The sequence below is a fragment of the Bos javanicus genome, chromosome X (assembly GCF_032452875.1).
Source record: "Bos javanicus breed banteng chromosome X, ARS-OSU_banteng_1.0, whole genome shotgun sequence".
In the NCBI taxonomy this organism is placed as follows: Eukaryota; Metazoa; Chordata; class Mammalia; order Artiodactyla; family Bovidae; genus Bos; species Bos javanicus.
In genome coordinates, this window is record NC_083897.1 from 98,377,349 (window position 1) to 98,392,297 (window position 14,949).

The following is a 14,949-nucleotide window of genomic DNA, read 5'->3' on the forward strand; positions in this document are numbered from 1 at the left end:
GATTCAAGGGATAAGATCTAATAAACAGAGTACCAGAAAAACTATGGATGAAGGTTCGTGACAATGTACAGGAGGCAGTGATGAAGACTATCCCCAAGAAAAAGAAGTGCAAAAAGGAAAAATGGTTGTCTGTTGAGGCCTTACAAATATCTGAGAAAAGAAGAGACACAAAAGGCAAAGGAGAAAAGGAAAGATATACCCACTTGAATGCAGAGTTTCAAAGAATAGCAAGGAGAGATAAGAAAACCTTCCTCAGTGATTACTGCAAAGTAATACAGGAAAACAATAGAATGGGGAAGACTAGAGATCTCTTCAAAAAAATTAGAGATTCCAAGGGACCATTTCATGCAAACATAGGCACAATAAAGGACAGAAATGATATGGACCTAACAGAAGCAGAAGATATTAAGAAGAGGTGGCAAGAATACACGGAAGTGTACAAAAAAGATCTTCGTGACCCAGATAACCACAATGGTGTGATCACTCACCTAGAGCTATACATACTGAAATGTTCAAATCAAGTGGGCCTTAGGAAGCATCGGGAGAAGGCAATGGTACCCCACTCCAGTACTCTTGCCTGGAAAATCCCATGGATGGAGGAGCCTGGTAGGCTGCAATCCATGGGGTCGCTAAGAGTTGGACACGACTGAGCGACTTCACTTTCACTTTCATGTATTGGAGGAGGAAATGGCAACCCACTCCAGTGTTCTTGCCTGGAGAATCCCAGGGACGGTGGGGCCTGGCAGGCTGCCGTCTATGGGGTCGCACAGAGTTGGACACGACTGAAGCGAGTTAGCAGTAGCAGTAGGAAGCATCACTACGAGAAAAGCTAGTGGAGATGATGGAATTCCAGGAGAGCTATTTCAAACCTTAAAATATGCTGCTGTTAAAGTGCTGCACTCAATATGCCAGCAAATTTGAAAAACTCAGCAGTGGCCACAGGATTGGAAATGGTCAGTTTGCATCCAATACCAAAGATAGGTAATGCCAGAGAATGTTCAAACTACCACACAATTGCACTCATCTCACACGCTAGCAAAGTAATGCCCCAAATTCTCCAAGCCAGGCTTCAACAGTACATGGACTGAGAACTTCCAGATGTTCAAGCTGGATTTAGAAAAGGCAGAGGAACCAGAGATCATATTGCCAACATCAGGTTTGATCATAGAAAAAGCAAGAGAGTTCCAGAAAGACATCTACTTCTGCTTTATTGACTATGCCAAAGCATTGAATATGTGGATCACAACAAACTATGGAAAATTATTAAAGACATGGGAATATCAGACCACCTGACCTGACTCCTGAGAAATCTGTATGCAGGTCAAGAAGCAACAGTTAGAACTGGAGATGGAACAACAGACTTGTTCCAAATCAGGAAAGGCATACATCAAGTCTGTATGTTCTCACCCTGCTTATTTAACTTATATGAAGAGTACATCATGCGAAATGCCAGGCTGGATGAAGCACAAGCTGGAATCAAGATTGCTGGGAGAAATATCAATAACCTCAGATATGCAGATTATACCATTCTTATAGCAGAAAATTGAAAAGGAGCTAAAGAGGCCCTTGATGACAGTGAAAGGTGAGAGTGAAAAAGTTGGCTTAAAATTCAGCATTCAAAAAACAAAGATCATGGCATCTGGCCCTATCACTTCCATGGCAAATAGATGGGGAAACAATGGAAAGAGTGACAGACATTATTTTCTTGGGCTCCGAAATCACTGCAGATGGTGACTGCAGCCATGAAATTACAAGAAGCTGCTCTTTGGAAGAAAAGTTATGACAAACGTAGACAGCATATTAAAAAGCAGAGATATTACTTTGCCAACAAATGTCCATCAGTCAATGCTATGTTTTTTTAGTACTCTTCTATGGATGTGAGAGTTGGACCATAAAGAAAGCTGAGCACCAAAGAATTGATCCTTTTGAACTGCGGTGTTGGAGAAGACTCTTGAGAGTTGCTTGGACTTCAAGGAGATCCAATCAGTCCATCCTAAAGGAAATCAGTCCTGAATATTCATTGGAAGGACTGATGCTGAAGCTGAAGCTCCAACACTCTGGCTTCCTGATGCGAAGAATGGACTCATTGGATAAGACCCTGATGCTGGGAAAGATTGAACACAGGAGGAGAAGGGAACAACAGAGGATGAGATGGTTGGATGGCATCACCAACTCGATGGACATGAGTTTGAGCAAGCTTTGGGAGTTGGTGATGGACAGGGAAGCCTGGCTTTCTGTAGTCCATGGTGTCACAAAGTGTCATGCTACTGAGAGACTCAACTGACCTGAGGCCTCAGGGGAAAAGAGATGACATATCTCTTTATCCAACTGAGATCCGGCCCCTCCTTTTTGCCCCTCCCCTTTTGCTGTTTCAATATCTCTTACTTTTGCAATCGGTTACCAGGAAAACAGGGTAAGTTATCCTCATCACTATCATGATGGTACTGTGTTGCCTTTCCCTCTAGTGGAAACTTCATAGGGTCCTACCTTCCATTTCATCTCCCCCAGAAGTTTAATCTTCAACCTCATCTTTAGGCAGTGTTCTGGTGAGAAGCTCCCTCTGGCAGAACTCAACACATAGCTAGTTGAGCTCAGAAGCACCTGTTCAGTTACTGTACAGAAATTCATCTTCTTTATGGCTTGCAGATACTGAGTGTACTTTTTCAGGGTATGCAAAGCAAGTAGGCATTAAATAACTAAAAACTGCTTATTTGGGCTATGTTGAAAATGACTGGATGGGTAAAATTTTGAGTTTGGCACTGATGGGCTTTGCAGCTAACAGGTCCCAGCCTTCTATTAAGAAGTAAACTATATAGAGCCATATGCAGAGGCCTTTTTTGGCTCATTTATATAACAGCAATCTATAATAGTATAATCACTGTGGAAATCAGTTTTTAAATTTCCTAAAAAGCTAAACATGCAACTACCATTTGATCTAACATTTGCACTAATTGCACTTCTGGACATATATCCCAAACAAATAAAAAATTTTGTTCACAAGAAACCTATACACTAGTGTTCATGGCAGTGTTATACAAAATAGCCAAAAACTTAAAACAACCCAAGTTTCCTTCAATAATTAAATTGTTCATATGTAAACAAACTGGTACATCAATGCCAGTGATTATTACTCAGCAGTAAAGAATGAACTATTGATACATGCAACACCTTGCAGAGAATTGGGATTAAATTTTAAAGCTAATCTCAAAATATTACATACTTTATGTATCCATTTATATAAATTTCTTGAAAGGCAAAATTAATAGTAAATGGTTAGGATAATGATTACCAAGGGTTAAGGACAAGGTTGAGGGATAGAAGGTACAGAGCTGTGTGTGGCTATAAAAGTACAGTAGCAATATTCCTTATAAAGGAATTGTTATCTTGAATATATCATATTAGCCTAGTTGTGATATTATACTACAGTTATCCATTGAGGAAACTGGATACAGCTTTTTGGGGATTACTCTTTACTATTCCTTTTTAAAATTGGTAAAATACACATAGCACAAAATTTACCATCTTAACCATTTTTAGGGGTTTCCAAGGTAGCACTAGTAAAGAACCCAGTTGCCAGTGCAGGCGATGTACTAGATGCAAGTTTGATCCCTAGGTCAGGAAGATCCCCTGGAGAAGAAAATGGCAACTCACTCCAGTATTCATGCCTGGAGAATCCCATGGACAGAGGAGCCTGGTGGTCTACAGACCATGGGGTCACACAGAGTCGGACACAACTAAAGTGACTTAGCACAATGATCATTTTTAAGTGTACACTTTAGTAATGTTAAGTATATCTGAATTGTTCAATCAGTCTCCAGAAATTTTTCATGTTATGAAACTGAATCTGTACCCATTAAGTTTTCTATTTCGCTCTCACTCCATCCCCTAACAACTACCATTCTACTTTCTGTCTCTATGAATCTGAACACTCTACATACCTCATATGAGTGGAACCATATATTATATGTTCTTTCATGCCCGGTTTATTTCACTTAGTATGATGTCCTCAAGGTTCATCCACGTGAAACTTCTGTCAGAATTTTCATTCTCTTTTAAGGCTGAGTAATATTTCATTGATTGCATATCACATTGTGTTTATTCATTCACCTGTATATAAACAACTGTATAACTTCTACCTTTTGGTTTTTGAAATTAATGCTTCTGTGAACACTGGCTTATTTTTGAGGCCCTCTTTTCAAATTCTTTTGGATATATACTGAAAAGTAGAATTAATTTCATTGATTGCATATCACATTGTGTTTATTCATTCACCTGTATATAAACAACTGTATAACTTCTACCTTTTGGTTCTTGAAATTAATGCTTCTATGAACATTGGCTTATTTTCGAGGCCCTCTTTTCAAATTCTTTTGGATATATACTGAAAAGTAGAATTAATGGATCATATGGTAAATCTATTTTTAATTTTTTTGAGGAATAACCATTGTGTTTTCCATAGAAGCTGTACCATGACACAAACAGTTCCAATTTCTCCACATTTTTGCCAATAGTTTGTTTGTTTGCTTGTTTTGAAATACTAGCCATTCTAATGGGTATGAATGATATGTCATGGTTTTAGTTTCCATTTACTTAGTGGGTTGCTGTGGTTCAGTCACTAAGTCATGTCCAACTCTTTGCGACTTCATGGACTGCACCATGCCAGGCATCCCTGTCTTTCACTATTTCCTGAACTTTCCTCAAACTCAAGTCCATTGAGTCGGTGATGCCATCCAACCATCTTATCCAGTTGCCCCCTTCTCCTCCTGCCCTCAGTCTTTCCCAGCATCAAGGTCTTTTCCAATGAGTCAGCTCTTTGCATCAGGTGGCCAAATTATTGGAGTTTCAACTTCAGCATCAGTCCTTCCACTGAATATTCAGGGTTGATTTCCTTTAGGATTGACTGGTTTGATCTCCTTGCAGTCCAAGGGACTCCAACACCACAGTTCAAAAGCATCAATTTTTTGGCACTCAGCCTTCTCTATGGTCCAACTCTCACAAACATACATGACTACTGGAAAAACCATAGCTTTGACTGTAGGGACCTTTGTCAGCAGTGATGTCTCTGCTTTTTAATACACTGTCTAGGTTTGTCATAGCTTTCCTTCCAAGGAGCAAATGTCTTTTAATTTCGTGGCTGCAGTCACCATCTGCAATGATTTTGGAGCCCAAGATAATATATGGCCTTGACGTATTCCTTTCCCAATTTTGAACCAATCTGTTGTTCCATGTCCAGTTCTAACTGTTGCTTCTTGACCTGCATACAGATTTCTCAGGAGACAGGTAAGGTGACCTGGTATTCCTATCTCTTTAAGAATTTTCCAGAGTTTGTTGTGATCCATGCAGTCAAAGGCTTTCACTTAGTCAATGAAGCAGAAGTAGATGTTTTTCTGGAATTCCCTCGCTTTTGCTTTGATCCGGTGGATGTTGGCAATTTGATTTCTGATTCCTTTGCCTTCTCTAAATCCAGCTTGTACATCTGAAAGTTCTTTGTTCACATACTGCTGAAGCCTATCTTTAAGGATTTTGAATATTACCCTGATAGCATGTGATACCCTAATGATTAGTGATGATATCTTTGTATGCTTATTGTCCATATGTATCTCTTATTTGTAAAAATTGTCTATTCAGGTCCTTTTTTAAATTATAGTTAGTTTACAGTGTTGTATTGGTTTCAGGTATACAGCATAGTGGTTCAGTTATGCATATGCATATATTTTTTTTATTTTTCAGATTCTTCCCTCATATAGATTATTAAAGAATATTGAGTACAGTTTCCTGTGCTGTGCAGTAGGTTGTTGTTGGTTACCTATTTTATATATAGTTGTTTATGTATGTTAATCCCAGGATCGTAATTTATCCCTCCCCTTACATGTTTCCCCTTAGGTAACCTTGATTTGTTTTTGAAATCTGAGATCTGTGAGTTAATTTTAGTTGCCCAGTTGTGTCCAACTCTTTGCAACCCCATGGACTGTAGCCCAATGCCAGGCTCTTCTGTATGTGGAATTTTCCAGGCAAGAACACTAGAGTGGGTTGCCATTTCCTTCTCCAGGGGTTCTTCCCAACCCAGGGATTTAACCTGGGGTTCCTGCATTGAAGGCAGTTTCTTTACCTTCTGAGCCACCTGGGAAGCTCTTGCATGATTTCATATGATATTTGTATTTGCCTGACTTCACTTAATATGATAATCTCTAGGTCTATGCCATGTTGCTGCAAGTGGCATCATTTTGTTCTTTCTATGGCTGAGTAATATTCCATTGTATATATGTAGCATGTCTTTATCCATTCCTCTGTCAATGGATATTTAGGTTGCTTCCATGTCTTCACTTTTGTAAATAGCACTGCAATGAACATTGCTGTGCATGTATCTTTTCAAATTGTGTTTTTCTCTGGAGATATATATAGATATAGATATAGATATATATAGATAGATAGATAGAGAGAGAGAGAGAGAGAGTAGGATTTCTGGATCATATGGTACATCTGTATTTAATTTTTTTCATGAACCTCCATACTGGTCTCCATACTGGTTATTCCAACTTATCAGTACATTCCATCAACACTGTAGGAGGGCACCCTTTCTTCCCACTCTCTCTAGCATTAGTTGTTTATAGACTTTTTAATAATGGCCATTCTGACCAGTGTGAGGGGATACTTCATTGTAGTTTTGATTGGCATTTCTCTGATAATTAGTGACGTTGAGCATTTTTTCACATACTTTTTGGCTATGTATATGTCTTATTTGAAAAAAATGTCTATTTAGATCTTCTGTCCATTTTTTAACTGGGTTGTTTGTTTTTGTGACATAGAACTGCATGAGCTCTTTGTATATTTTGGAGATTAATCCCTTGTCACTCACAAAGATTTACTCCCATTCTGTATGTTGCCTTTTCATTTTGTTTATGGTTTCCTTTGCTGTACAAAAGCTTTTAATTTTAATTAGTCCCATTTTAAAACTTTTTGTTTTCATCTTCATTACTCTAGGAGGTAAATAAAAAAATATTGCTTTGATATTCTGGTTCCTGCCCAGAGGTGTGGAGAGCTGGGTCTTGTCTCTCTGATTTGCAGGGCTGTGCTCAGGAAGGCTTTAAGCTACTTCTCTGCTGATGGGTGAGCCTGTGTTCTTGCCCTGTTGGTTGTTTGGCCTGAAGCATTCTAGCACTGGAGCCTACAGGCTGTTTGGTGAAGCTAATGTTCAGGAGTGCTCATACCAATGAGTGCTCCCCGGAACTGCTGCTGCCAGTGTCTTTGTCCCTAGAGTGAGCCACAGCCACCCCTGCCTCCACAGGAGATCCTCTAGTATTAGCAGGTAGGTCTGGCCCAGTCACTTATATGGTCACTACTTATTTTCTCCTGTGTCCTGGTACACACAAGAACATTTGTGCACCCTCCAAGAGTGGAGTTTGTTTCCCCCAGTCCTGTGGAATTCCTTGATCAAATCCCAGTGTCCCTCAGAATCAGATCTTCTGGGGGATTCTCCCAGTGCCAGACCATCATACTGGGAAGTCTGATGTTGGGCTCAGAAATTTCACTCCTGTGAGAGATCTTCTGTGCTATAATTGTTTGGCAGTTTGTGGGTTGCTCACCCAGCAGGAATGAGATTTGATTTTATTGTGATTGCACCCCTCCTACCATCTCCGTGTGACTTCTTTGTCTTCAGATGTAGGGTATCTTTTTTCATAGGTTGCAATATTTGTTTATTTGTTTGTTGTTGTTGCTGCTGGTTGTTTATAGTTGTGATTTTGGTGTTCTCATAAAAAGGTGTGAGCTCATCTCCTTCTATTCCACCATCTTCTCATCTCCTTCTATTCCACCATCTTGAGCTAACCTCATGTCAGAGTGTTCTCCCTATGTTTTTCTCTTATTTTATAATGTCTGGCCTTAAATTTAGGTCTTTGATCCACTTTGAGTTTAATTTTTGTGTATGGTGTTAGAGAAAGTTCTCATTCCATTCTTTTAAATGTAGCTGTCCAGTTTTCACAGCACCACTTATTGAAGAGGCTGTCTTTTCTCCATTGTATATTCTTGCTTCATTATCAAAGTTATGTGGACCATAGGTGTGTGGATTTATCTCTGGGTTTTCTATCCTGTTCCACTGATCAATATTTCTGTTTTTGTGCCAATATGATCCATACTGTCTTGATTACTGTAGCTTCATAGTATAGTCTGAAGTCAGGGAGCCTGATTCCTCCAGCTGTGTTTATTTCAGGATTTCTTTGGCTATTTGGAGTCTTCTATGTTTACATACAAATTTTAAAAATTTGTTGTAGCTCTCTGAAAAATGCCATTGGTAATTTGAAGGGATTGTTTTGAATCTGTAGATTGCCTTGGGTAGTATAGTCATTTTCACAATTTTAATTCCTCCAATCCCAAGAACATGGCATATCTATCCATCTGTCTATGTCATCTTCAATTTCTTTCATCATTGTCTTATAGTTTTCAGAGTACTTTTCCCTCCTTAAGTAGGTTTCCTCCCAGGTATTTCATTCTTTTTGATGTGATGATAAATGTGATTGTTTCCTTAATTTCTCTTTCTGATCTTTCATTGTTAGTGTATATGAATGGAAGAGACTTCTATGTATTAATTTTGTATCCTACAACTTTACCAGATTCATGTTTGCCTTTACCACTGAGCCTTCCCATTTATAATTTTATTGTCTTAGTTGTGGACTTTTCATTTCTTCCTAGAGAAGTTCCTTTATTATCTGTTGTAAAGCTTTTTTGGTGATGCTGAATTCTCTTAGCTTTGGTTGTCTGCAAAGGTTTTGATTTCTCTGTCAAATCTGAATAAGAGCCTTGCCGGGTAGAATATTCTTGTTTGGAAGTTTTTCCCTTTCATCACTTTACATATATCATACCACAAGCTTCTGGCCTGCAGTTTCTACTTAAAAATCAGCTGTATATATGTATGTTGTCTGTTGCTTTTCCCTTGTTGCTTTCAATATTTTCTTTTTGTTTTTAATTTGTCAGTTTGATTAATATGTGTCTCAGCATGTTCCTCCTTGTGTTTATCCCATATGGTACTCTGTACTTCCTGGACTTGAGTGAGTGTTTCTTTTCTCATGGTAGAGAAGTTTTTGGCTATTATCTATTCAAATATTTTCTAAGACTCTTTTTCTCTTTCTTCTCCTCCTAGGACTCCTATAATGTAAATATTGGTGCTTTTAACATTGTCCCAAAGGTCTCTGAGACTGTTCTCATTTGTTTTCATTCTTTTTTCTTTATTCTGTTTCATGGCAGTGATTTCCACCACAATGTTTTCTAGCTCATTCATTAGCTCTTCTACCTCATTTATTATGCCATTGATTCCTTCTAGTATATTTTTTCATCCCAGTAATTGTATTATTTATCTCTGTTCTTTAAATCTTATAGCTCTTTGTTAAATATTTCTTTTATCTTCTCAGTCTATTTCCATTCCTTTTCCAAGATTTTGAAACACTTTTACTATCATTACTCTGAATTATTTTAGGTAGATTGTCTACCTCCACCTGACCTAGTTGTTTTTCTGCAGTTTTATCTTGTTCCTTCGTCTGGAACATACTTCTTTGCCATCTCATTTTGCCTGATATTCTGTGTTTGTAGTTTCCTTTCTGTATGCTTGCAGGACTATAGCTCTTCTTTCTTTTAGTGTCTGCTCTCTGGTGGATGAGGTTGATTCTGGGGCTTGTGCCTGCCCACTAGTGGGTGGAGCTGGGTCTTATTCTTTGGGGTAGGTAGGGTATGTCAAGGGGTGTGTGTTAGAGGTGGCTATGAGCTCAGTACAACTTTAGGTGGCCTGTCTTCAGCAGAGATCTTTCTGCTAAGAACATTACTTTTAAATTATGAGCATGTCCTATGTTTTTAATGTTATCATGTTACCTTACTTTTGAGATCTGCCTACCTACCAAGCTGATATTTTCTTGACATGAACAAAACATAAATAATCTATTTCTCTAGCTAAACTAACCCACTTTTTTTTTTTCTTTTTGTTTATTCAAGGTTCTGGTGTGGGATGTATAACCGCTTTGACAAAGGGTTGCAGCCCAAGCAGAGTATGCTAGAGAGCCTCCTGGAAATTAAGAAGCAGAGATCAATGCTGGAGGCAGATGTGCACAAACTAGAAAAGGTGAAAAGTTGAATCTCAAAAAGAGAATCTCTTACACCTTCTGAGTAGTCCTAACTCACTTGGAATTGATTTGGTACTTGTGAGAAGCTACCTGGCTGGCTTGTTATCCTCTCTGCTTTGCAAGCATCCTGTGATGCACAGCTCTTCTTTTTTTTTTAACCTCCCATGCTGCTGCTAAGTCGCTTCAGTCGTGTCCGACTCTGTGCGACCCCATGGACTGCAGCCTACCAGGCTCCTCCACGCATGCGATTTTCCAGGCAAGAGTACTGGAGTGGGTTGCCATTGCCTTCTCCGTAACCTCCCATATTAAATGGTAAATATCACAGTCAGATAGTTAAGCCAATTTGTTCCCTTTTTGGATATGGATGGAATTATGAGGAGGAGCAAGAGGGAGTTTCAGGGAAATAATGCAGGTATTTGTTATCCATCAAGAAAATAAGTATAACTTCTTGGGTGTACTAATGAGAACAATGGCATTGCTATTTCCAACAATCAAAACCTTTTAAAAAATCTGATTTCTTTCCCATGCATATGAGAAACTTTGTTCATTGAATGGTTCTTTTGCTTTAGGATATGATTATGTGTTGATTTCCTTTATGATACCAAAAAAACCAAAGTCACACACTTGTTTTTAATTAGAGTTGAACAAGTCAACAGGGATTTCTTTTCCAAAAAAAAAAAAAAATGGAAAATGCTGAGCTGCTTCTGGAATCCAGAGGTCCCTAGGGTATGTTTGAAGTAAAGGGGAGGGATACTTCTTAGAAAAGAATTCTTAGAAAGGGTGTGCTGCTTAGGAACTGGGTGTGAACCTCCTTTCCACCAGATAAGTCATAGCATTTCTGCTGCTCCCTGTAAGTAAACAAATATCCTTTTATTTTTTAAATAAATTTATTGTGGTTGCATCAGATCTTAAACTTTTGAATGTCCTCTTGAAAAGCAACAGTCAGTTACTTAGTTCCATTAAAAAAAAAAAAAAGATGAAGAAGAGGGAGGGGAAGGAAGAAAACTGAAATATGACTTAAAATCAGGAAATAAAGGAAACAAGCAGTCCCAGGAAAGAAGCCCTAGGCAGAATTGAGAAGTAAGGAACCTTTCTCCTGACTCCTCTTTTACCTTTTAGCAACCTTCTCCACAGGGTCTCCAGAGCAGTTCCCCTTTTATAAACCTAGCCCTTTTATTTATTCCTGTTTAATTCCTAAGAGAATCAGATTCATTCTGTTAATAGAATCATATCACTCTCTGATTCTAAAGTTAAAAAGTAAGTAAGGCTTCCTTTTAAAATAACCAATACAATATTTTAAAGCAATTATCCTCCAATTAAAGAAAAAGAAAGCAAAAAAGACAATAACTATTATTAACATTCCTTTTTTAATACAGAGAAGAAAAACAAAAGCAGCCCATATTATATTACAGATACCCTGTTGATGTTTTTTAAAAGGCAATACAAATATAAAGTTAGAATATGCACAATACAAAAGTGTACAAAATGAAATGTTTAAAAAACTCTCCCAGCCACCTATGCAGTCAGTTTCTTTCTCCAAGTGTTATCACTGTATACGTGTGTGTATGTGTGTGTGTATGATTTTGTGAGTTCCAGGAAAATAAGAATGGTATGCTTATCCCTAAGGCAGGAGCTCTTAACTGGAGTCCATAAACCCATAGACATCCACAGATGACCTTCAAGGGATCTATGAAACCCCTGAAATTATCCCTAAAAACTGTTTGTGTGCCGTCTCATTCACTCATTTATGCCTGCATGTGATTTTCTGAGAAGAAGGTTCATCCTTTTCTCCTGAGAAGAAGGTTCATCCTTTTCTCCTGAGAAGAAGGTTCATCCTTTTCTCCAGATTTTCAAAGGTGTCAGTGACCTCCCAAGAAAGCTAAGAATCACTGTTGTAAAATATCAGTGAATCATCATGTTATCCCTGAAAGTGAAAATATCCATTGGAGACAGCATGAAGTAGTAGACAGGTCATAGACTTTGGCATTAAGTAGAGGCAGGGTCAGATCCCAGCTCTGCCACTTCTTAAATGTGTGAATTTGGGTGAACTTATTTAAATTCTCTGAACCTCAGTTTCCTCATCTGTAAAATATAGCTAATACTTAACTAATAGGACTTAAGCATAAAATGAAATACTATAGTGGTTGGCACATGGAAGTAATCAATAAATGTTAGTGATCCTTTCCCTTGCCCTCCCTGTTCTCAGTAATAAAATAGCATTTATCAGAAAAGGGAACTTTTATAGATACAAGACCTTTGAGGATATTTAGTGGTAGGGCTTTTAAAGCACTATGTTAAGTGATGAATAAAAGATATTTGAGGAGGAGGAGGGGGCAAAAAGTCATTGGCTACCATATAAGTGACAGCTGACAGGATCCCTATATGTCAGTATGATATTTGCCTAGTTTTATTCCAGTTTCTAATTCTTTTCAACCATTCCTTGCTCCCATGACAGAAACTGAAAGCCCATGATGAGCCACCAGAAGTCTGTACCTGCTCTCAATTAGGGCATTTATTATCTCAGCACCTGGGAACTCCTTTGACAAATCCTGTCTGTTTTATGGGTACCAATGGAGACCTGAATACCTTGATGGAGAATGGCACTCTTTCTAGAGAAGGAGGCCCTCTAGTTCAGATGGATCAAGTAAAAAGTCAGTGTGCAGACCTCCACCATGACTATTATGGGATCATGGGCAACCTTAGGGCCATAAACATTTCTAGGGATGTGGGCTTCTCTGGAGACACAGGCATCTCTGGGTTCTTGGGTATCTCTGACAACATGGGCACCACTGAGACTATGGACTTCTATGAAGACACCAGCATTTCTGAGACCATGAGCTTCTCTGGGATCATGGGCATCTCTGAAGACATAGGGCTATCTAAGGCCAGCACCAAGACAGGCTTCTCTAAGCAACAGTGAGCTATTCATCTGTTTCCATGTTAGTTGTACCTACAACACCCACAATGATCCTTGTCTCAAAAAGGCTTTGCTGCTTTTCTAACTGGATTAAATGGCTGAGGCTTAAGATTCTAGAAGGGGATTTAGGGCCTTAACTAGTTAAGCAATCAGTGTATGTACCTCAGGGCTTCCCTGGTGGCTCAGTGGTAATGAATCCACCTGCCGATGCAGGAGACATGGGTTCGATCCCTGGATTGGGAAGATCCTCTGGAGAAGGAAATGGCAACCCACTCCAGTGTTCTTGCCTGAGAAATCCCATGGACAAAGGAGCCTGATGGGCTCCAGAACATAGGGTCGCAAGAGTCAGACATGACTTAGCAACTAAACAACAAGAACAAACAACATATGCATGTCAAGCAGCCTAGAATATAGGCAAAAGAAAGAATACATTATAGTTCTAGAATGGGATTTAACTTTAAAAATATCTTGCTTTTCAGTTGAGATATTAGATTGGTTCCATTATTCCATTTTCCTTAAAGGTCAGTCTCTCTTACTTTTCCACCCTTACTATTCTAGCACAAGAACAAGTAGAAATATTGTCATACTGAAGAATTAAGACCCTGCTGAAGGGATGGTATGTGCAAAGGTAACTGAATTGCAGAATGACTTGAAAGAAAATTTTACTTGAAGGTATATATATAGTCATACAATGTAAGCTCACATTATTGCCAGTAGAGACCCCCAACATTTGCCTGAGAATAAATCAAAATGGTACATGGGTACTTGGTGATGTAGAACATATAAGGAAAATTTTCCCAGTTCGTTCCCTAGCTAGGTCTTATAATACTCACTTAGCCAACTCCCTTTTTTATAGATAGCCCATCAATAAACTTGAATCCACTACATTCTAAAATGATCAATTCCAAAACAGTGGGGTCTGAATTAATAATGTTGATCAATAGCATTTTCAACATCAGTTCAGGAGACAACTGAAAATCTTAGTGCTTTAGACCCTGGCTTATACATAGCATGTGTGCCCACCTAAGTTTTCCTAAAATAGGACTCTTCTTGGTTTTTTTTTTTTTTTTTGTCCATACCACATGGCCTGTGGAATCTTAGTTCTCTGTACAGGGATTGAACCCATTCCCTGTGCAGTAGAACCATGGAATCTTAATCATTGGACTGCCAGGGAAGTCCCTCTTCTTAGGCATTTTTATGAAGATCAGTGGTTTTACTTCCCTAGAGATCACATTAGTTTGTGGATTTTTAGACATAATTGGCACTACTTTTAAAATCTGGTAGGCTTAACATCTTGTACTAATGTAGACTTTTGAAAAAAGTCTGTTCTTAAAGCATGCCCAGCTACTCCAGGGGAAGGGGAAACTAAACTTTCCCCAATTTGGGGTTGATACACTTGCTGTACACTTTCCTATTGGATATACAGTCATAGTTTACCCACTTCCACATGTTGGAGTAGGATAAGCCTTGCATAGTTTGGGTCATGCAACATATTGTCAGCACTTTCAGAATTTCCTTTGGCAGTAGAATCCATATATTCACCCAGGATGTCTATTTTGTATACCATGTATTTGGTTTAAGCTAAAAAAAAAAAAAAAAAAAAAAAAAACCCTGAGATTCTTAGTGAAAGAGCCATCTCTGTTACTATCACATCCATTTGTAAATACAGATATCTCTAAAGGATCACCTCATTAGTTACTAACTCTTCCAGAAAATTGCAGAGTAAGTTAAACTTCCAAACTCATTCTATGAGACCACCATCACCCTAATACCAAAACCTGACAAAGATGCCACAAAAAAAGAAAACTACAGGCCAATATCACTGATGAACATAGATGCAAAAATCCTTAACAAAATTCTAGCAATCAGAATCCAACAACACATTAAAAAGATCATACACCATGACCAAGTGGGCTTTATCCCAGGGAT

At 38.5% G+C, this 14,949-nt stretch overlaps 1 protein-coding gene across 2 annotated transcripts in view; it reads left to right on the plus strand.

The window, feature by feature from the left end:
• The window catches only part of MTMR8 (myotubularin related protein 8), a 282,801-nt gene extending 268,093 nt beyond the window's left edge, over positions 1–14,708 (plus strand). For both annotated transcript variants that reach the window (XM_061410317.1, XM_061410318.1), the window contains 2 exons: positions 9,976–10,102; positions 12,559–14,708. In XM_061410317.1, the coding sequence (XP_061266301.1) occupies positions 9,976–10,102; positions 12,559–13,023 (592 nt within the window). In that variant the 3' untranslated portion in view covers positions 13,024–14,708. The remainder of the gene's footprint in view (positions 1–9,975; positions 10,103–12,558) is intronic.
• Positions 14,709–14,949: the final 241 nt, after the last annotated feature.